Raw genomic sequence first — 23,113 nt, forward strand, 5'->3', positions numbered from 1 at the left:
AGTATTGGACTCTAATTTTCCTTTTTAATGGAGTAAGTGTCTACACTGCCTACCTCAGAGCGTGGTGTGATGCAGTGAGATGATGCAGATGAGAGTTCAGTGAAATGGTGGCATCTATACAAATGCGAGGTGTTATCACTAACTTTAGTCTTTGGGTCTGTGTGATGGGGTCCCATTCATGGGGGGAGGGAAGTAGAGATGAATTTGAATTTGGGGATTTGTCTGCTTAGTTCCCTGAGGAATGTTATTCACACCCCCTACTCCCAATAAGATAGGAAGGATAGGTTTGAGGGAGGTACTGTTTCTTTGCTAGGAAGACACCCCAGCCTACCTTCCTCCTTAACAAAATTCCTGACTTTCTGGAAAAGCTTTTCCTTGGCTAGAAATTTCACTCCTTCTGCTCTCATTTCCAAATTTGGGGGGCAAAGGAGGAAGAACTCTATGTGAGCCCCTCATCTAAGGCCAGCCAGATAACCTTTCCTACCTAGAGAGGCCTTTGTTTTCTGACTGTCTCCCTCTGGGGCTTCAGGCCTGTGAAGGGTTAAGCGAGCCACACCCTCAGCAGGAACAGCCTCGGACTTTGTGCTGAGCAGTCTCTGGCCTCTTCTGGCTTGCCTGGCACAGAAAGCCCTGGCTAGAGGAGGCAGCACAGAGGAAAGTCAGAAGAGTGGAGACCGGCAAGAGGAGGGCAGCCCCTTTCCTGGCTTCCCCAACACCATGGACAGCTCCCATTAACAAAGGCACCTCTCCACCCTTGGGGCCTGGGACTCCTATGCCCCCTTCCTGTCAAATTGGGATTTCAGCCACCATTCTCCAGGGGACACTGAAGTTACACCCTAGTTCCAGTGTTGGGTGAGTCCTGCCTTGACATGTCACTGCTCCTCTTTTAACATCTTGGGGTGCCCCAGCTGGGGGCTGCTTCCTTTTCCCCTTCCCCATCTCCAACCAATCACATTCCCACTCCTCTCAAATTCTAATCCAAATTAGATGCCTTCTCCTGGCCCCGCTTCTGCTTCTCACCTTTCCCTGCTAAGCTACTTAAAAACAACTTTTTTTTTTTTTAATCTGGAAAATGTGGGAGAATAATAGTACCTCCTTCATGGGGATATAGTCAGCATCGAATGAATTAGTATATGTAGTGTTTAGAGCCACGCCTGGCCCATGGTAAACACTGCATGATTGCTAGAGGCTGCTGTTATCAGCACTCTCATTGCTCCCCTGGTTGTGTCTTTCCAGGAAGTGACAGGTGCTCTCTTTCCCTGGAGCTTGGCGAAAGCAGAGTGAAGGGAAAAGGCAGCCTGTGCTCCCTTCTTGCCCTATCTTCCATTCCTGCTTCCCTCCCCTCCCCCACCCAGGCTCAGTGATGCAGGAGAGCCAGAGGATGTGGCTTTTTTATTCCTGTTAGGGAGTGGCATTGACCATTGTACTAATAATTCTGTCCTGTACCTGGCCGACCTGGCTACTCAGTCCCACAGGAAAGACTGAGGAGGGCTGGGCTTTCTCCTTAAGTAACTCTCGCCACGTGCCTACTGCGTGGGGGCCGAGCCCCACAGTGGTCCCTGCCCCTCCAACTCTGTTCCTCCTTTCCATTCCCACCAGCTACTAAAAAGCTGGGTGTGTCTCTCTGGGGCAAAGTCCATGCCAGAAGGTTGCAGGCATGGGTGTAAAAGCTGGAGATAGAAAAACAGGGACAGACGTGTAGACACATCCAGAGGTCCTGACAGCTACTTGATGTTGGGGAAACAAACTCACTTTCATTTTCTTTGGGGTATTCCAATCTTTTATGGAGGAACTCCTGTCTCCTCTAACTCATCCCCTTACCCAGTCCCCATATAAAAAATGAATCTCTCAATGCAATCTATACAGAAAATGAAATATAATAATGTACACCTGAAATTTATAACAATGTTAAAAGCCAATATGACCTCAATAAAATAAAAAAAATTTTTTAAATATTAACTGAAAAAAAAAAAGAGAATCTCACCGTAGAAATGAGAGGGGAGGAGAGACCTTTGGAAGAACTTTTGAAATGGGTATGAGTGGGCTGGGTGACTGAAATAGGGGCTGTGAGAGGTGGGGAGTTGAGAAGGCGAACTGGGGCAAATAGTCAAGGAGTCGGGACCCTGGCCAGGGCCTCAGTGCAGGAGGCAGAGAGCTTTCGGGGCCTGGCTGTGGCAGCAAGCTTCGCTTACCCTTTCCTCCCACCCCTCTCTCCTGTGAGCTCATCTGTGCTCCCCTAGTCGCAGCCTGCTGGGTGCCTTCCTTACCCTGGCGGTCAGATGCAGGTGGTCCTGTCCCACCTCTGCCCTACCCCAGGGAGCAGAGGATCCCCCACCTCCCGCTGAGTCTCCGCAGCCTCCCACAGTTAGCTTGGGCTAGTCCAGAGGCCTCTCCTGGGTTGGGGGCACTCTCTAGGGCCAGGACTTGAGGGGAGAGGCAGGCTCTCTTAGGTCCTTCTGTCTTTCTCTCCTCAAACAGTTACTGGCTCCTAAAGCTGAGCAGACATCAGCAAACTGCCCCCCTTACTCCCAGAATCAATAGCCCGTCTGGACATGGCTCTCCTGGAAGGTTCTGTAGGGGTGGAGGACCTTGTGCTCCTCGAGCCCCTGGAGCAGGAGTCTCTGCTGAAGAACCTCCAGCTGCGCTATGAAAACAGGGAGATTTATGTGAGTGCATGTGGGTGCCCCTGGCTGTGGGTCTGTGGCCAGTGAGTTCACATGCTCTCAGTGCCCACCCCCAACCCCCGCCCGACGTCCCCAACCTCCACCCTGCTCATTCCCTTCACCTTCTTCTCTGGCTCCAGACCTACATTGGGAACGTGTTGGTCTCAGTGAATCCCTACCAACAGCTGCCTATCTATGGCCCGGAGTTCATTGCCAAATACTGGGACTACACCTTCTATGAGCTGAAGCCCCATATGTGAGTAGAGAAACCAAGGGAATGTGACAGGGCCCCAGCTACCTGATGATGAGACATTCTAATTTCCTCCATCCTTTTTCCTAAAGGAGGTTCTCCAGCTGTCCCTTCCTCCCCTGGCCCTCTGGAGGCCCCTTCCTAGACCTGTCACTTGCTTGAGTCTGGTCCAAGTGGGAGGGTGGATGAATCTGGGGGCTGGGGATTGAGTGCAAGATGGTGTCTTGGACTGGCCCTGTATTAGTCATCACCTATTTCTTCCCCCACAAGCTATGCATTGGCAAATGTGTCATACCTGTCACTGAGGGACCAGGACCGAGACCAGTGTATCCTCATCACGGGCGAGAGTGGAGCTGGGAAGACTGGTGAGGCACCTGGCTGGAGGAGCCACGGGTCACTGCTGGAACTACCCCCTTCTCTCTTTCCAAGCCAGGCCTAGTCCTACCCCCAGCCCCTCAATTCCTTCCTGGTTTTTCTGACTCTGAGATGTGCGAGGTGCTGGAATGAAGGAAGTTAAGGAGGGTGGTGGGGGTCCACATGAGGGTTTCTCTTGCAGAGGCTAGTAAGCTGGTGATGTCTTACGTGGCAGCCGTCTGTGGGAAAGGGGAGCAGGTGAACTCTGTGAAGGAGCAACTGCTTCAGTCAAACCCAGTGCTGGAGGGTGAGAATTCCAGTCTCTGCTGTCTCCATGCCCGCACCCTACTGCCCCAGAGTCACTCAGCCCTGGACCCTTTTCCTCAGTGTTCCAAACACTGCTGCTCTCGTTCAGCCTGAAAAACCTGAGATGGGCACGATGAGAGAAGACCTTCCTCCCTCCCTTCTCAAAGTCCCTCTCCTCTCCTCAGCCACCTCACTCCTCTCCCCTCATCTCTGCAGCTTTCGGCAATGCCAAGACCATTCGCAACAACAACTCCTCTCGATTTGTGAGTGACCATCTCTCCAGCCTGGGAGGAGAGGGTGTGGGGCGTGAGAGGGAGGAACATGGCACAGACCCCTCCTGGACCAGGTGGTGAGAAGAGGAGGAAGCAAAGTATCTCTCTCTGGTCTCTGAAGGGAAAATACATGGATATCGAGTTTGACTTCAAGGGATCCCCCCTCGGTGGCGTCATCACAAACTGTACGTGTCTCCTCATTCCACTTACCACCTCTCTTTTCCACCGGCCCCACAGTGTCCCTTTCTGCTAATCTGCTACTGTAGGAAGGAGGAATATTAGACTACCAGACTCCCCAACCGCTAGAAACACCAGGGGTGAGGGCAGAATTGGAGGGAAAGTGTGGTATCTCCCAGACCCTCAGAACATTATTTTCTAATTCTCTGCCAGATCTGCTTGAGAAATCCCGAGTGGTGAAGCAGCTTGAAGGAGAAAGGAACTTCCACATCTTCTATCAGCTATTGGCTGGAGCAGATGCTCAGCTGCTGAGTATGTGCCTGCCCCAGACACACGGCAGAGCATCCCCGACCTCCATCCAATCCCCAGAACCCATGGTCCCCTCTGGGTCCCTGCAGCCCTCTTCCCTTGAGCCCCTCAGACTTCTCCTGCCTGAATCCCCCACCCTGAAGCTCATCCACCCATTGTTGGGAACAAATCCCCTGACCTCTGTGTTCTCTTCCTTTTTTGGGGCTTTATTGCTGGGAATAAGCCTTCTTGTCTCTTCACTGCTCTTTCTCCTCTGTCCTGCCTGGGTTCCTCTTTCCCGAAGCTGGCTTCAAAAATGGAACACTCATTTCTGTCTACTATCATTTCCTATGTTCGCTTTAAGGGACTTTATTGATAGCTCAGCAGGAAATCAGGAAGGATGTTACAAACGTTCAAGAACTTTCAATGAGCTCTAACTGAAGTTGTCCTGGGTCTACATCTGCCTCACCCAGGACCCTGTCCTTGATTTCCTCTTCTTAGATAGTTCTATGGAGGTTCCATTTGTTCATTCATCAAACATCTCTTGAACACCTACTATGATTGAACATTGTGCTAGCTTCTAGGGATACAGAGTTGAGTAAGACATGGACCCTGTCCTCAAAGAACCTACAGTCTTCTAGGGATGGCAGATGTGTGAACAGATACATTGCAATGCAGTGTGATCAGTGCCAATAGTCCTGTGGAGGTGGCTATAGGAGCAGAAGGCATGGAGCATCTTGCTTTGTTCTGGGGAAGAGACCATCCCAGCCTGAATGCTGGGTGGGCCCACGGCCCTGAGTGGACATCACTGCAGGGTCTGGTGGGACTTCAGGCCCTGCTAGAGTTTGCCTCCTAATTCCCCCTCTAGCTGTGAGCACTGTGGGTATCTGGCCCCCAACGACCTGTTCCTTTGGTTTCTGGTTGTTCTATGCTGGACTTGTGCCTATCTCCTTTTCCTCTCCTGGAGATCTCTATAGTTCAAGAGACACCACAGGTCTCATCATCCCTCCTGGCTTAATAGTCTTCATTGTGTTCAATTTGTCCGACTTGTAGGCACTAATGTCTTGTTCTGCCCCCACTGGTTTAAGTTGAGTGCAGGTGAGGCCTCCCTGGTGTCATTATCCCAAGGCTTTTCTGACTCATTCTCCATCCAGACATCCCTCTTTAGCAGTCTCCTGTTTCAAAATTTGTGTCTCAGGGGAAGCTGCCATTAAACTCTAGTTTGGGGCTGGCCCCGTGGCTTAGCGGTTAAGTGCACGTGCTCCGCTGCTGGTGGCCCGGGTTCGGATCCCGGGTGCGCACCGACACACCGCTTCTCCGGCCATGCTGAGGCTGAGTCCCCCACATACAGCAACTAGAAGGATGTGCAACTATGACATACAACTATCTACTGGGGCTTTGGGGGAAAAAAATAAATAAATAAAATTATTAAAAAAACCCAAAAAACAAAAAACTCTAGTTTGAAGGACACTCCCTGATTCTCAGATCATTTGAATAACAGATAATTGATATCCCTCAGGCTCCACGATTAACCTACTCCATCCCATTTCAGGTGAACAGTTTTGACCATTCCCTTGATTCATTTATTAAAAAGAAGAAAGTTCCTGCATACCAGCCAGGCACACAGAGCATGAAGATGAAAAAGCACAGGCCCAGCAAAATAAGTTGTTCATTTGTGGGAGAGACAGAAAAACCAAACCTAGCCTGGGTGTTGTGGGCTGGGATAGAGATCCACCATGGGGAACACAAGAGAGCCATTTGGCTCAGCCCCACAATGTCAGAGAAAACCTTCCAGAAGAGAGGTCAGGGTTGGGGAACATAGTACCTGCCACTTTGTCGGTGTTTAGCGAACAAATAATGAATGTGCCAACCCAGGCCAAGGGTGAGGTGTTGAGGCTGGGGGAGGGTGGGAGATGTATGCTCACCCTTCCTTCCTCACCTTCATCCTCCCAGAGCCAGAGACCTGAGCAGGATGGAAGGTTTGCTTGTCTGGTTTTTTTTGTTCAGAACCCTGAGGGTGGGGAGTAGAGTAGAATGAGGCTTTTCTTTCATAAATGTTGGGGAAAAAACCAACAATTATGAACACTCAAACCCTAAATACCACTTAAAAATTTAGTCTATCATTATAGGAATTCATGATCCCAAAACAAAGGAGGTGGGTGAAGAGCTTTCGAATAAATGAATGAGCCAACTTAGGGCAAGGGCTGTGAGAGTCAAGGCTGGAGGGCTCCAGAGAGCCCGTGTACTAACACTCTTCCTTCATACTGGCACTCCCAGAGGCCCTGAAGCTTGAGAAAGATACACGCAACTATGCTTATCTGAACCGGAAATTGTCCAGAGTGGATGGCATGGATGACGCTTCTAACTTCAAAGCTGTACAGGTGGGTGTCCAGAATGGGCCTCTAGGCCATCCCCTGAGTCCAAGCCCTGGCTTTGAGAAGGGAGGCGTTGGGCTGGCACCACAGTGCAGCCTCTGATTTCTGCTCTTTCCCTAAGAGGGCAATGGCTGTGATTGGGTTCTCGGAGGAGGAGATTCGATGGGTGCTAGAGGTGACGGCCCTGGTGCTGAAGCTGGGGAACGTGGAACTGGAGGACGAGTTCCAGGCCAATGGGATATCAGCAAGTGGCATTCGTGATCGGAGAGGTCTGCGCCACCCTGCGGGAGCCCCCAGCCAGCTCTCTGAATCTCCTACTGCAATTTCCCTTCTTGCTCTCTGTCTGGTGCAATCGACTTCACTCTAATTCAGTCCCACTCAGCCTGCTCCTGAGTTCTTGTCCACACATACTCATTGAGAACTCCCAGTGAGGCATATTAGAATGAGGTTTTGAAGTTTGGTAGACTTAGGTTCTGGGACCTCTCTGAGTCTCAGGGGATTCTTTGCAAAATGGGAACAATTACACCTATTTCAGGAGATTCTCTTATTAATGTAGATAACGCATGTAAAGCGTCCATATCTCCCTGCTCTCTTCTTCCTCCCCAGAGATTCCTCCAGGGTCAGGACTTCCCCAGGAAGACACAGGGACACCAGTCTCCTAGCAGTTTCACTTATCAGCCCTCCCTCCCTCCCCTGCGAGAAAGCCCTCTCTCAGGCCATGTTCTATTTCCTCGTCACTCCAGGTGTTCAGGAGATTGGGGAAATGGTGGGTTTGAAATCAGAGGAACTAGAAAGAGCTTTGTGCTCAAGGACCGTGGAAACAGCCAAAGAAAAGGTGGTCACTGCACTGAGTGTCACCCAGGTAAGGGGCCCTAGGGGAGGGGGTTGATTTTGAGTCTGTTCTGTGGCTGCCACACTAACCAGCGGGCCTTGCCCTGCAGGCTCAGTATGCTCAGGATGCTCTGGCTAAGAACATCTACAGCCGCCTTTTCAACTGGATAGTGAATCGAATCAACGAGAGTATCAAGGTGAGAGATTGCCCTCCTCCCTCAACACTCTCCTGCCTGCTTCGCCTTTCCTGCCCTGGTCACCAGCCCCATACCTTGAGTTCTGAGATGAACAGAGTAAGGAGGATGAGGGGGAGGCTACAATTCCTTCCAATAGGGTGTCGTTGTGAAAACATCTTTGGTTTTTGAGTTCGACTATCTGGATCCCCTACTTACCAGCCATATGGCCTTTCAATTTCACAAAGATTCTGAGCCTCAGTTTCCTGATTTGGGGCATGGGACTCTAATACCTACCTGCTTCACGGGTTTAGTGAGGATCAGATAAAATTATGCATATCGTTACCATATACCCAGCAATTCCACTTCTAGGTATATATCTGTGAGAAGTGAAAACAGATGTCCACATAAAAACCTGTACATGAATGTTCATAGAGGCATTATTCATAATAGCCCAAAAGTGGAAACAACCCAACAGTCCATCAACTGATGAACGGATAAACAAAATGTGGTATATCCATACAATGGAACATTATTTGGCCATAAAAATGAATGAAGTACTGATATATGCTCAACATGGATGAATCTTGAAAACATGTTGAGTGAAAGAAGCCAGACACAAAAGGCCACATTTTGTATTAATCCATTTATATGAAATGTCCAGAATAGGCAAGTCCATAGGGATGGGAAGTAGATCAGTGGTTACCAGGGGTTGGGGGGATGCAGGAATGGGGAGTGACTGCTAATGGGTAGATTTCTTTTGGGGATGATGAAAATGCTCTGCAGTTAGGTAGTGGTGATGGTTGTACACCTTTTAAATATACTAAAAAACCGCTGAATTGTATACCTTTAAAGGGTAAATTTTATGGTATGTGAATTAGATCAAAATAGAGCTATTATTTAAAAATTATGTACATGGAAATGCCATCAATTTAGAAGCTGTTACTGGAAGGCAGCAGGGTAAAATGGGATTTGAATCTAGGTTTGGGTAAATGCTTAGTCCTTTTGAAATTTGGTTTTTTCATCTGTAAAATGGGAATAATCATACCTTATAGTGTCATGAGAAGGATTAATGAAATAAGAACACAGAATTTTTTGTAAAATGCTCTACAGATATAAGAGATGGTTATTTTCCTGAGAGGATTTTAATGTCTTTCTACTTTGTACCGTGGGAACACCAACCTGGAATCTGTTTGCATCTTCCTTTTCCTCCTTTCCTCCATCTTTGCTTGTCCTTCAGCATATAGAGGAGGAAGGAGAATAAAGCATACCAATTCCTTTCCAGCTCAGTCAAGCTCACCCGAGTTCTGTTTGCCCCCTGCTCCATCACATCCACCCCAGAAGGGCCTGGCTTCATGTACAGAGGGGGCCTGTCTTCACATTTATCTTTTTTCTTCTTCAGGTGGGCACTGGGGAGAAGAAGAAGGTAATGGGGGTCCTGGATATTTACGGCTTTGAAATATTAGAGGTGAGAGTGCTTCACCCAACCTCAGACCCTGCTTCCCCAGAGTTAGGGCGACAGGCTCAAAGTGGGGATGGGAGAGAGGGGAGGTAGGGCTGAGAGGGAGGAAGCATCTTGGGCTGAGCTGGTCTCTTTCTCTAACCTGTGTACCCTCCCTCAGGATAATAGCTTTGAGCAATTTGTGATCAACTACTGCAATGAGAAGCTACAGCAGGTGTTCATAGAGATGACACTGAAAGAGGAGCAAGAGGAATACAAGAGAGAGGTAAACGAAGCCTTCTGCCTACTTCCTTTCTCTGAAATGACTTGCAGGCAGGCCAGATCTTTCTTTCTCCTTGATCACAACTTCCTCTCAGTTGTCCCCGGATGGGAACACAGAGGACGAAAGTTTCTCTTGCACAGCTGAACCTTCCAGCATTACCGAGAAGCCCTGATTTTCTGCTCTCCATCCCCCAGGTCCCCATCCTCCCACTCCAGGCCAGGCGAGGAAGGGGGTAGATTGATGGAAGGGTGTGTGTGTGGGGAGAGTCCTGACAAGAGGGAAGTGACAGCTGTGCTTGGCCTGTGGCAGACTGTGAGCCACATTTAGAAGCCACATTTCTCCTGGGCATGGCACCCTACACATCCCTTTCTGTGCCCTTCTCTAATGTTTCAGAATCCTTTGTCTCCCCCAGGCCCTGGCTGATGTCGCCGTCCCCTCTGGTAGCACCCTGATCCCAGACTTCCTCACCAGAAGTGCCCTATGGCTCGAAATTTCCACACTCCTTCCCCTGTTCCGCGAAAACCCCTGTTTTCTGTGGCTAGGTGTTAGGAAGACTCTCTGACTGAGCTCATCCACTCCCTAGTGTGACTGGCCAAGAGTGTCACTTGTCAAAACCCTCCCAGGGATGCTCACTGTGAGCTGTAGGGAATCTGTTGTGGCAGAATTTCAGACAATGTGGTCACAATGGGTGGAACAGTTTTTTTTAGTTGTTTTATTAAAAATTTTTAAATTATCAAATAGATATGTAATACATTCCCATGCTTCAGAATTCAAAAAGCTTAAAAAAGTGTATAAAGAAAGGTCTCCCTCCCACCCTGTCTCTAGCCTCCTAGTCCTCCTCCCCATCTAGAGGCAGCTGAAATGCGCCTCCTTCCAGAGGTCTTTTATATGTATACAAGTAAATCTGTAAATATATTTTTCCACAAAATTTATTCAAGTGGCAGTGAACACACTCAGTTCTACACCTTGCTTTCATCAGTTAACAAGAGCTCTTTCTGTGTCAGTATGTAAAGATGATTTTTTACATAGGATTGTAAGGCTATCATAACTCATTTAACAACTGGGAAAGGTATTTCTGGGATGAAGTGAGAGGGCGACTTGACTTAACTGCACTCTGCATTCTCTGAAGACCTGTGATGGAGGAGGGGGAGAGGCTTCCACACCTGGGAATGGCCCGAGCCTGGGAGGCCTGGCCCTTGGCTGGGATCAGGAGCTGTCCCACCTATAGGCCTGATACCCAGCAAATCCCTAATGAAGAGAACGATTGTCCTTGGGTCTTCTGCTTCTGTACCATTGTTGCTTTTTAAAAAAAATTTATACAGTCCCAAAGTATCATGTAGATCTGTGGTTTTCGAAGTGTGATCCTGGGCCAGCAGTGTCAGCATCCCTTGGGAACGTGTTAGAAAGGCAGATTCCTGGGCCCTGTCCCAGACCTGCTGCCTCCAACGCTCTGGGGGTGGGCCTAGCACTCTGTGTCTAAGAAGCCCTCCTGGTGATTGTGATGCACACTCAAGTGTGAGAATCGCTGATGTAAGTCTTTGGAAATGTATCAAGTTAGCTTTATTGTTTGATGATAACCTCACTCATGCGCTCTGGTTCTCTAGTTCGTTGCTGGAGCAGTGTGGCCATTTGCTCTTCCACACACTCCAGGATCCTGCCCCCCTCCCACAGCGGGTTAATCCCTACCCCAATCTTCACCCGGCATATTACACTTCCCTGTCCACCCTACAGCACCTACAAGGCTTTCTGCATTGTCTCACCTCTCTTACACATGTGGGTCCTCCCAATGTCTGTCCACCCACCCCACAAATTCTCCTCTAACCTTGTAGGGATGGGGACATAAACAGAAACTACACCAAGGACCCCTCTGAACTACAGGGCTTTCTGATGGTCCTTTGTGGGGTGGGTGAAAGGGGGCCTGGGTCAGGTGAGGTCTTTGGAGGCTTGTCTTGGACCTGCTGCCTGTAATTTGTCATGTCTCCCCTTGCCAGGGCATACCGTGGAGGAAGGTGGACTACTTTGATAATGGCATCATCTGTAACCTCATTGAGCATGTGAGTTATCCTTCTCTTCTCTCTGGGACCTCCCCTTCCAGACTGCCTGAACATCCTTCCCCTGTCTCTCTCTCTCTGCCCCCCTGCCCTCGCCTCATGTGGTAAGGATGGTGAAGAGGGCAAAGGATGAGGAGGCAGAGGAGCAGCAGTGAGGACATGGACATCTTGGAGGACCAGGTCTAGGCTGGGCTGATCTTGTTCTCTGGGCAGAATCAGCAAGGCATCCTGGCCATGCTGGACGAGGAGTGCCTGCGGCCTGGAGTGGTCAGTGACTCCACCTTCCTAGCGAAGCTGAACCAGCTCTTCTCCAAGCATGGTCACTATGAGAGCAAAGTCACCCAGAACGCCCAGCGCCAGTATGACCACACCATGGGCCTCGGCTGCTTCCGCATCTGCCACTATGCGGGCAAGGTGATATGGCAGGGCTGGAGGGTAAAGCCTGGGCCTGGGTACAGGCTGAAGGCAATGGGAGAGGAACTGGGGGGAGATGAGAACCCAGAATACTTCACAATGAGACTGAGTGGGCCAAGTGCTAGGACAAGGTCGTGGGCTCTCCAGACTAATAGCTGTTCTTCTGCAGGTGACGTACAACGTGGACAGCTTCATTGACAAGAATAATGACCTACTCTTCCGGGACTTGTCCCAGGCCATGTGGAAGGCCCAGCACCCCCTCCTTCGGTCCTTATTCCCTGAGGGTGATCCCAAGCAGGCATCTCTCAAACGCCCCCCAACTGCTGGGTCCCAGTTCAAGAATTCTGTGGCCATTCTCATGAAGAACCTGTATTCCAAGAATCCCAGCTACATCAGGTGACATGCTGGGTGCACAGGGGAGCATGCTACATATGTGATGGCACATGCAGAGTCCATGCACTGTAGAACATCCACGTGGGGGATGTGTCTGGAGTAAGGGTATCAGAGGCTCTTTACTCATGGAAAACAGAGCCAGACGTGGAGTTGAGAGTCCTGTAGTGGGGAGAGCACCAGACTTTGGTAGGGACCATGCTATAGTGAGCAAAACTAGGAAGACCAGTATGTCCATTTCCTCTGAAATATTTCAATTCGGGAACGTGTGCAGAATAGGGGTGTAGAGACCAGGGTAGGTTACACTGGCAGAGGTGAAGCTCCTGAAGCCTGTGCCTTGCCCCACCTCCCACCAGGTGCATAAAGCCCAATGAGCACCAGCAGCGAGGTCAGTTCTCCTTGGAGCTGGTGGCAGTCCAGGTTCGGTACCTGGGGCTGCTGGAGAATGTGCGGGTGCGACGGGCCGGCTTCGCCTACCGCCAGCAGTACAGGCCCTTCCTGGAGAGGTACCGATTGCTGAGCCGGAGCACTTGGCCTCACTGGAATGGGGGAGACCGGTAAGACTCAGTGGGGAGACTGGGGATCAGGGAAGGGCAGTGCAGGCAGCATCTGTGGGAAGAGCCGTCCACATCTTCTGAAGCTCGGGGAACAGATGCTTGGGGAGATGAATTGAATAGTCCCTTTTCAGAGGCTGTGAGGTCTGTTTGCACCCTGAACTCTTCTCCCAGGGTGAGAGGGTCAGGGGAAAGGTGGAAGAGAACACTTCCCTGGGATGCCCCTCAGCACCTTTCCCCATCTGCTCCTGTAGGGAGGGGGTCGAGAAGGTCCTGGAGGAGCTGAGCATATCCTCAGAGGAGTTGGCCTTCGGGAAGACAAAGATCTTCATTAGAAGCCCCAGGACTGTGAGTTGGAGAGTGCACTTGCTATTGGTGGGCATGGAAGGTGGAAGAGTAGGAGCCCATCCCCCACCCCCCCAAAAGAGAGAGAGGCTGGAGGGGAGGGGAGCATCTATAACCTGGAATGCAGAGTTGATGAGGAAGTCTCCTCTCTGCAGGGACTTTATCCGTGGGAACTGAATCCTTGGGCTCCCTCCCTGCGCCGAGCCCAGGGAATTAGGTGTGCTTGCACAGCCCGCTCTGGTGCCTCCGCCTAAAGCAGGATTTGAGGGTCAGGGTGATGTGCGGCTTGTGTCTGAGTTTCCAAACCCAGCATAGTGCCTGCTACAGAGATAGAGCTCAGCAGATGCTTGTTAAATGAATGAAGGCACATCAGAAGACGAATGATGAGAAAAACACCGGCTGGGAAGCCTCTGGTGCCGTGGGGTACAGGAGGAGACAGCAATGTTCCCCAGGCCAGCCTCTCCATCCCGCCCTTCCGCCTCCCACAGCTTTTCTACCTGGAAGAGCAGAGGCGCCTTCGACTCCAGCAACTGGCCACACTCATACAGAAGACGTACCGAGGCTGGCGCTGCCGCACCCACTACCAGCTGATGCGCAAGAGTCAGATCCTCATTTCCGCTTGGTTTCGGGGCAACATGGTACCAGTTACCCCTAAAGTCCCATCCCCCTCTCTCTAATAGGAGAGTGGGAAGTAGGAGGCGTGGTTCAGGAGGTGGAGCTTTTCTAACAGGCCCATTGTTTTCTACAGCAACAGAAACGCTATGGGAAGATAAAGGCATCAACACTGTTGATCCAGGCTTTTGTGAGAGGATGGAAGGTAATGGGGCAGGGGAGAGGGGTCTCCTCCCCACACGTGGTTCCCTCCCCCACATGGTTCCTCTTGGATTGTGCCACCTGTGGGGGAGAAAGAGTAGCAGAGAACGGGGCCGGCCCGTGGCTTAGCGGTTAAGGGCCGTGGCTTAGCGGTTAAGGGTGCGCGCTCCACTGCTGGTGGCCCGGGTTCGGATCCCTGGTGCGCACCGACGCACCGCTTCTCCGGCCATGCTGAGGCCGCGTCCCACATACAGCAACTGGAAGGATGTGCAACTGTGACATACAACTATCTACTGGGGCCTTGGGGGAAAAAAAAAAAAAAAGAATAGCAGCGAGCAAGTCGTGCCCACACCCACGCGACACCCAGGACGTAGCTCTGGGAGATGGCATATCTGTGTCTGGGTGTGTGTCTGGGTCTGTCCCAGTGTGGACGCCTGTCAGGGAGATCTGTATATTGCTTGGCTGGGTCTCTGCCTTGCAGCAGAGCTCTGCCTTCTGCTTTGAGTGTCCTCCTCATTGCCAACTTGTCCGACTTGACTCCGTCCCTCCAGCTATAGTCTCAGCTCTTTATCTTACTCTGTTCCTTGTGAGGTTGAAAAATAGTAGAACTCTTCTAGATCTATCTTCTATCTTCTAGGTTCAGCTGTATCCTTACTTTGACTCCTTTCTTGTATGTCCCTGCCAGGCCCGCAAGAATTATCGAAAATACTTCCGGTCAGGGGCCTCCCTCATCTTGGCGAATTTCATCTACAAGAGCTTAGTAAGTGGTGGGGGTTGAGGGTGGAAATGGGGGGTGGTGGAGGGAGGGTCGGGTTTGGGAGAGGAAGATGTGGGATTTGAGAGGAGGTGACTCAAGGCTTTCCCCCAAGAGCTTCCTTAATCTGTGTATTTATTTAAGCCCCAGGAGAAGAGGGGATGGGGTGTGGCAGCAGCCTGCAGGGAGCAGGCCCCAGTGTCTCAGGGCCCAGGGGCAAAATCAGAGAGCGTTTTGGCTTGAGTGGACACTGCAGGCAACCTTGTGGCAGGAAGTGGTCTCAGCGTACCCAGCAACGGATCCTGGCCTGAGAAGAGACTGGGGCTGGATGGTTACCAACAGTTGAAGAGTCTGAGCCTCGTTGAAGAGCAGAGTGAGGCCACACATGGGGTTAACGAACGCAACCTTCCAAGATCCATTTTAGGGTGAGGGTGAAGGTGGAGGAATCATATCTTCCTTCTATCTCTTCCAAAACATAGCAGGCGAGTCAGAAATGAAAACTTAGGGAAGACCGATCGTAATTCTGGAGGACTTGGGTCAGGGTGGGCAGGAAGAAGCTGAGACCAGGCCTGGACATTCAAACTATGGGCAATTTCCAGTGAGAGGAAAACAGGGAGAGAGAAGGGTGATTTCCGGAGACTTCCATCTGATGTGATGGTGCCTCTGAGAAGCATCGGAGGGAAAACAGACAGGGAGAGAGCAGTACGTCCTGTGAAACCTCAGGAAGGGCCAGAGAGCAGGAGGAAGAGCGGGATCTTGGGCAGAGGGCAGGGGTAAATTAGAACTGACCTCCGCTAGTTTGGTTTTTGACACTCGTTAGGACTCTTACTAACTGCTCATGCAGACATGGGACACATGCGTTGGAGCACCTCTTTGTCATTGGAGAGGCTGAGTCCCTGGGTGCGCTGAGGAATGGGGGCTCTGGGCTTCTTCATTGCCTCCCTCAGCCTTCATCAAGTCCTCCTCCCCCCACCCCAGGGAAGCTCCAGCTTCCCAGGCCTCTTCGCTTGCCTGGTCTCTCCTCATGCTGGCTCCAGGGTATCTGCCTTTCCAGAGTACGTGCTCTCTTGCTGCGTACCTGAGACCTGGAATCTGATTTTGCTCTCATCTCCTGACTGGCCCCTCTTTCACCTGTGTATTATCAGGCATCTGCTCAATGTCACCCAGGAGCTGTTGGGTTTAGACCAGTATTTCAATAAATTACACTCCCTATGGAAGCATGCATGCAGGGGGCCCCTGGGCATTGATTCCTCCAGTGCTTCTGACTAGTCTGTATTTGGCCGTCACCTTGCCTATAACTAATGCTAATACCTACTTTTTTTTGAACATTACCGTGCACTAAGCCCCTTACATGCATTAACTCTAATGCTTTCAACAACCCCGTGAGGAAGGCCTTTTTTTCCCTCCATTTTGTAGGTAAAAAACTAAGGCCCAGAGAGGTTGAATAACTTGCTAGGGAGTCCCACAGCTGGTAAGCGGTAGAGCTGGGATACAAACCATTTGACTCCAGAGTTTTAAGCACTGCCTAAGACTGCCTCCCTGCCCCCTAGTAGAGGCCTGGGCAACCCAGGCATCCATGGCCGTAGGAGACCTGGTGCAGGAGGGCTGCATAGTGAAGGGTAGAACTTTCTAGATCTAGAAAAAACAATTAAGAAAAGAAAACCCTCAGAGCCTCCACATCAATTGGAATATGGGGGATTATGGGAGATGCTTAAGAATGGTTGTTGAATGAAATCAAACCACACCAAGGACTGGAGACTCTAGACCGATTAGAGTAAGCCCACTAGATCTGTAGTGGAAGCTACAGAGACCTTGGATGGTTCCTGGAGAGTATTTTAGCTTTTTTAACCTAATGTCTTAGTAAAAAGTTTTCATAAAAATTCCAAAACTTTGGGGCCAGCCCAGGGGCGCAAGTGGTTAAGTGCGTGAGCTCCGCTGCGGCGGCCAGGGGTTCCCCGGTTCAGATCCCAGGTGCGCACCAATGCACCGCTTGTCAAGCCATGCTGTCGTGGCGTCCCATATAGAGTGGAGGAAGATGGGCATGGATGTTAGCCCAGGGCCAGTCTTCCTCAGCAAAAAGAGGAGGATTGGCAGATGTTAGCTCAGGGCCGATCTTCCTCACACAAAAAAATAAATAAATAAATAATAAAATTAAAAAACAAATTCCAAAAATTTGGAAGTGCTCAAGATTGTCATTTTCTATACCTTCAATAATTCTATCCCATACACAGACAAGGCACTAGGCGCTCTCTGGGATATAAAGACTTAAGAGTCCTTGTTCTAGATTCGGGGAGACTAAACAGTCAGATGCCACGGGTGAAACTTGATTGGATCCTGGAAGAGGAAAAATAAAAGCCAAACTAAAAAGAATATTTTTAGAAGTTTATAAAGGACGTGTGGAGAAATTTGAGTATGCGATGTTGTTGGATGAGTGTATGTAATCGATGTTGATTTTCTTAGTTGTGGTGATGGAATCATGATTGTGTAAGAGAATGTCCCAGTTCTTGGGAGATGCATGATTAAGTTTTAGGGGAAAACGTCATGATATCTGTAACCTACTTTAGGATGATATGGTAGCAAAGATTTGTGTATATATGTGTGTTTATATGTTTATATGCGTTTGTATACATGTCTGCGTGTGTTAGAGAGAGAGCACGCAGATAGGGCAAGATGTTAACATTACCACTTGGTGAATTTACGTGAGGGCTATACAGATGTTCGTTGTAATGTTTTTTCAACTTTTATGCAAGCTTAAAAACTTTAAAAATAAGAAAATAAATAGTATTTAATTAAAGATCTTAAGTCAGATTATGTCACTCTCCCCCTTAAAACTCTCTAAAGGTGCTTCATTTCACTCCAAATAAAAGCCTGTGTCTTTACACAGCCTACAAGGCCCCTCCTGATCTGTCCTTGACCGACCAACTCACTCATCTTCTCTCCTCTTGCTCGGTTTAGTCCAGTCACACTGGCTGTCTTTCTGTTTCTGAAATATGCTACCACTCGTTCCTGTCTCAGGGCCTGTTTTTTTGCATCATAGCCTGTATAATTATTGAACATTCCATTGTATGTCTATTTGCTTGTGGCCTGTCTCCTTCCCCACCCCAGTGGAATGTAAGCTCAGTGAGAATGGGGACTATGTTTGCTCTCCTCACTGCTGTGCCTTCACACCTAGGATGGTGCCAGGCACAGAGCAGATACTTGGTAAATGCTGCTGACTGGTAAAAACCTCAAGACCTTGGATCCTGACTCCTGTCTAGAAGAGGGAGAAGAGTTCTATACAAGTGACAATAGTACAAAAACAGAAGTCTAGACAAAGTGCTATGAAGCTTCAAAGAAAGGAGAGGTGCCCTGGCCCAGGGAATTGGGAGGGCTTTGAGCTGCCTCCCAAAGGAGGCGGAGAATCTGGGTGGCAGAGCGGAGCTGAGAGCAGCATAAGCTGAGCACAGAGTGGTCATGTGTGGGCTGGGCAGAGGCATGACAAGGAGTCCTGGTGTGCCAGGGTAATGCAGGGCCTCCTGTGACAGGAGGTTGGGCTCTCAGGAGAGGACTCTGAATGCCAGGTTGAGGTGTTGGGCTTGACTGATCAGAGCAGAGGGGAGTCTGGTACCTGTCCAGTGGCTCACACAGTGGCAGCCAGCTGTAGGCAATTGTGAGCTGAGAGAACAGGAAGCTCCAGGAGCAAACTATTGAGGCCAGTTTCTGTATTGGTTCCTCCCACCTCACTGCCTGGGTAGCAGGTCTCTGCTTGCAACTAATCCTTCTCTCCCCTCAGTCCCCCATTCATGCTCTTACTGCCCAGCCTCAAGCCTACCCTTCACACTGAAAGAGATCCAGGCGGACTCCCTTCCGTCTCCTCAGCTCCACTTGTGCTTCTCACTATGGGTGTCCTTCCTCCTTGTAAGTGGCAGGATCTGGGTGGGAGTCTGCCGAGAGGTCTTTCTTCTCATCCTTCCACTCCCAACCCCCCTGCTCACAACCTAGGCTCAGAAATTCCTCCTGGGGCTGAAGAACAGTTTGCCTGCCAGTGTCTTGGACAAAAAATGGCCTGCGGCCCCTTACAGGTGCTTCAGCACCACCAACCAGAAGCTGCGGCAGCTCTTCTACCAGTGGAAGGTGAGTGGCTGGGCAGCCTCTTCTAGGGCCCAGGCTCCTCTCCCCTTATTTGTCTTTCTTTTTTCTCCTCCCTTTGATTTTCCTCTTCTGCTCCCTCTTCTACTTTTTTTTTTTTAAATTGTGGTAAAACATACACAACAAAATTTACCATTTTTAAGTATACAGTTTGGTGGCATTCAGCACATTCACGTTGTGTGCAACCATCACCACCATCCATCTCCATATTTTTTTATCATCCCAAACTGAAACTCTGTACACATTAAGCAATGACGTGTTTAATGCTATTTGCCCCCTCCCCCAGACCCTGGAACCTACAATCTACTTTCTGTCTCTATGAATTTGACTATTCTAGATATCTCATGTAAGTAGAATCATACAATATTTGTCCTTTTGTGTCTGGCTGATTTCACTTAGCATGGTGTTCTTCTATTCAGGAAATACCTATTGAGCATCTGTCTGGGGACTAGGGCTCGTGCTGTATGCTGGGCATATGGCCTTCATGAGGCTTGTATTTGATTATTTCAGTCCCCTCCCTCAGCATCCCTCAGTCCCTCCCTCCTCCCCAATGCTTCTCCAGCCCCTGCCCTCTCTGAGGTGTCCAGTGCTTGTCCTTTTCCCTCTATCTCTCTTCTTCTCCAGTCCCTGCCCCTCTCCTCCCACATCTCTCCCCAGCCCCACCCTCTTCCTCCATGATCTTAGCCCCTGCCCCTCCCCACTCACAGGGCAAGAAATTCCGGGATCAGCTGTCTCCGAAGCAGGTAGAGATCCTGAGGGAGAAGCTCTGTGCCAGCGAACTGTTCAAGGGCAAGAAGGCTTCATACCCCCAGAGGTGAGGGCCTCCCAGACCGTGTGCAGTCAGTTTCATTAAGAGCAAAGAGAATATTCCCCAGGTGGGATAGAGCAGTGGTTCTCAAACTCTAGTGTGCATCAGAATCACCTGGCAGCCTTGATAACACTCAGGTTGCTGCACCCGCTCCTCAGAATTTCTGATACAGCAGGTCTAGGGTGGGCCCCAAGAATTTGCCTTTCTGATAAGTTCCCAGGGGATGCTGAGGTTGATCCTGAACCATGCTCTGGGAACTACTGAGATAGAGGATGTGGTGGAGGATGGGGGAAGGGGCACAGGAGGACTAAGATGGGAACTCAGTGGGGGGACTCCGTGCAGGGCCTTGGGTGTCAGTGGTAAGGACCTTGTCTCCAATGCATACCTCCTGTGTGTCCTCAGTGTCCCCATTCCATTCCACGGTGACTATATTGGGCTGCAAAGGAACCCCAAGCTGCAGAAGCTGAAGGGCGGGGAGGAAGGGCCTGTTCTGGTGGCAGAGACTGTGAAAAAGGTCAATCGTGGCAACGGCAAGGTGAAGGCCTGCATCCTGAACTCCTCCCCACAGCCTGATCTGGAGCCTCGGGCGGTAGCTGGAAGGGTGGAAGTGACTCCCTGCCATTCCTCACTCTTTCCTGTTCTGTCCCTAGGCTTCCTCTCGAATTCTCCTCCTGACCAAGGGGCATGTGATTCTCACAGACGCCAAGAACTCCCAGGCCAAAACTGTCATTGGGCTGGACAGTGTGGCCGGGGTGTCAGTCACCAGCTTCAAGGATGGGCTTTTTAGCTTGCATCTGAGTGAGGTATTGGAACTGGGTCGGGGCAGGGCCTCGGACTGGAGAACGTGGCGGGCATCATGGGGCTGGGGCGGGCTGGAGGCGATGGAGACCAGACCTCTCACTCTGGGCCTTTGGTGTCTCTCAGGGTGCTCTGCTCCTGAGGAGAAAAAATGAACCCTTCCCTGCTATTTTTCCCCCTTGCTAAGATATCATCAGTGGGCTCCAAGGGGGACTTCCTGCTGATCAGCGAGCATGTGATTGAATTGCTGACCAGAATGTACCAGGCTGTGCTGGATGCCACGCAGAGGCAGCTTCCAATCACCGTGACTGAGGAGTAAGGCCATGAGCTGGGAGAGGGGTGGCTTGGGGCAGATGACCAAGCTGTTTGTCATTGTGACCCGAAAAATTCGTGCAGTCAGAAAATGAAGCATACTGTGTCAGGGCAGGGCTCAGAAGTGTTTCTTAGTCTCCCCACCCAAGTTCTCTTGGGCCCTGAGTCTTCTGACACAGGGAGTGGGGTGTGGAGGGTGAGGTGGGGGATGGACCTGCCTCAAGAAGGGGAGGGGAAGCCATCATAAAAACACGGGAGCCAGAGCGAGAGGATGAGGGCACTAGCGTTGCCCTTCTGTCTGTTCCTGCTCCAGGTTCTCAGTGAGGTTCAAGAAGGGCAGTGTGGATGTGAAGGTCACCCAGGGCCCTGGGGGTGCTGAGGACAGCAAGCTAAGCTGCAAGAAGAAGGGGAGTCGTCGCCTGGAGGTGGCTGTGTAGTGAGGAGGTGGGGCCTCATGAGAGACAGCAGTTTCTTGCTCCTGGACCGGCACCAACCCCACCCACCCACATTTGTGGGAGGATCTTGTGTCTAACCCCTCTGATTGCAGGGTGGGGCTCAGAGATGGAAGAAGCCTTGAAGAGGACCTTTCTTCTCCCAGACCTTTCCAGTCCTCTCTCCATAGTTAGCTTCCTCCCACCCTTTGTCCCCTAATAAAACAAGTGACTTCCCAAAGGTTTGGTCAGTGTGGATGGGTCTCTGTTCCCCCATCTTCTCAACGGCTTGTGCTCAGACCCACCCTCCCCCTTCCCCTTCCTCAGGCTCCTTGGAGCCAGCTAATACCAGATAATAAGAATGGAAAAGAAGGGAAATTGTTTCCGGCTCCTTGACCGGCTGAGCTCTGGCGGGGTTTGGAGAGACTGGGGTGGGGACAGGGCTCAGGTCGCAGGTGGCCAATGGACTGATTCATTAAGTGTGTCCCTGGAGGGGAGAAGTGAGGATCCCTGTCTTGGCATAAACTGGGATCCTTTGGAGATATTTAGCTTGAAGAGAGGCCCAAGGCTGGAGGGCTCATGTGAGCTGGTGAGCTGGGGAATGCAGGGTCCCCTGCACCCAGGAGCTGCATCACCACCCCTCTACCAAGTTCAGCACTGGGCTTCCTCATACCTGCCCCTGGCTCCCCCTTTTTTTCCGTACACCAGAGATGCCAGGCTGCTGCCCACAGTTATCTTGCTAATCGCTGTCCCACATCTGGGGCCTGCAGCTGACAGCACTTGACAGGGGACCTCCCCCCCAGACTCTCCCATCCCTATGACTGACTCCTTCCCTCTTGTCTTCATTTATTTTCCCTGTGTCATCCTCATTATTTTTTTCTCAGTTACCAACTTCTCACACCATCTCGTTGTCCCCGTTTCTGTGGGCTCTGACTAATATCAGTTTGGGACAGTCTGTATAATGCTTTAAATACCCACCCCCATGTCTGTTTCCTGTCTTGTCTCAGCCTCTCCCTCCCTGGTCTCTACCTTTAGGGAACAAGCAGCTCCAATGTTTGCAGTAAAATTGAGATCTGTGCTCTGTGAGAGCGTTCAAATGGCTGCCTTGGTTTCCATCTCTAGACGTCTCTCCCTCCTCTCATGATCTCTGCCTTCCCTGCTCTTCCCTGTCTTCACACTGAGCTCATGCGCCTCCAGGCTGGGGTCTCCCTCCGCCCCAGCTCCCATCGGCAGGCAGCTCACGGCCCCAGGTAATCGTGCTGGCGGGAGACCTGATTAACTTCTCTTCTTGCTTGCAGATTAATCTTGCTCTCCGAGCACAGGCCCTGTTCTGGCACACCCTGCTCTGAGCTGAGCTAGGATCCAGGGAGTCAGCTCTTCCCAGGCGAGTGAGGGGCCAGAGCTGCCCTGGGCGAGCTGTGTCCTGAGTGGGAGTAGCTCAGGCTCTGGTCAGCCTTCAGCCACCCCTGACAGCTCCCCGCATTCTTGACTTCTCAGAATCAGGCCGAGGAGACCCTGTCTGGCTGAGAGCGGGGTGGTGACCACAGCCTGACCGCCTCCGCTCTCCATCTCATCTCCTGCTCCCAGGGCCCAAATTGTCGTCACTTTCCCAGTGAAGTGTCTGGTCATTTTCGGAAGCAATTTCAGGAGAATATGCAGCTGCTGCTCCCTATCCTGCTTTTCCTTTCCCAGGGCTGAAGGCACTGTCAGCGCTCTGGGCGGGGGGGGGGGGGGGGGGGGGGGGGGGGGGGGGAAGGGCTAGGGTCCCTGGTCTCCCTCCCGTCCTCCCCCCATCCGTCATGTAGATGGATGCTAGTTTGAGGAAAGTGGGGGATCTTCTCCTTTTCTCTCCCACCTCTCCCGCCTCCTCTTTCGTGTCTCTGCCTTTCTTCTCTTCTCAAG

At 50.9% G+C, this 23,113-nt stretch overlaps 1 protein-coding gene across 1 annotated transcript; it reads left to right on the top strand.

Moving 5' to 3' along the window:
- Positions 1-614: 614 nt before the first annotated feature.
- On the top strand, positions 615-21,444 carry MYO1A (myosin IA). Its single transcript, XM_004429283.3, has 28 exons — positions 615-852; positions 2,479-2,666; positions 2,804-2,919; positions 3,184-3,278; positions 3,470-3,574; positions 3,790-3,836; positions 3,967-4,030; positions 4,236-4,334; positions 6,588-6,691; positions 6,807-6,954; positions 7,429-7,547; positions 7,627-7,713; positions 9,092-9,157; positions 9,312-9,416; positions 11,405-11,467; positions 11,678-11,878; positions 12,048-12,274; positions 12,625-12,825; positions 13,077-13,170; positions 13,656-13,805; positions 13,916-13,984; positions 14,666-14,740; positions 18,716-18,847; positions 19,570-19,676; positions 20,073-20,205; positions 20,321-20,473; positions 20,656-20,783; positions 21,094-21,444. Exons 2-28 carry the CDS (start codon positions 2,553-2,555, stop codon positions 21,215-21,217), a joined length of 3,126 nt encoding a protein of 1,041 aa, XP_004429340.2. The 5' UTR covers positions 615-852; positions 2,479-2,552; the 3' UTR covers positions 21,218-21,444.
- Positions 21,445-23,113: the final 1,669 nt, after the last annotated feature.

This window comes from Ceratotherium simum, chromosome 17 (assembly GCF_057802395.1).
Source record: "Ceratotherium simum simum isolate JZ-2026a chromosome 17, ASM5780239v1, whole genome shotgun sequence".
Lineage (NCBI taxonomy): Eukaryota > Metazoa > Chordata > Mammalia > Perissodactyla > Rhinocerotidae > Ceratotherium > Ceratotherium simum.

Bases quoted from the DNA above. Each gene is read 5' to 3' on its own strand.
- MYO1A (XM_004429283.3), top strand. From the start codon at position 2,553: ATGGCTCTCCTGGAAGGTTCTGTAGGGGTGGAGGACCTTGTGCTCCTC. The intron at 4,031-4,235 runs GTACGTGTCTCC...ATTCTCTGCCAG, and splicing joins CGGTGGCGTCATCACAAACT to ATCTGCTTGAGAAATCCCGA. The intron at 20,474-20,655 runs GTATTGGAACTG...CCCCTTGCTAAG, and splicing joins TTAGCTTGCATCTGAGTGAG to ATATCATCAGTGGGCTCCAA.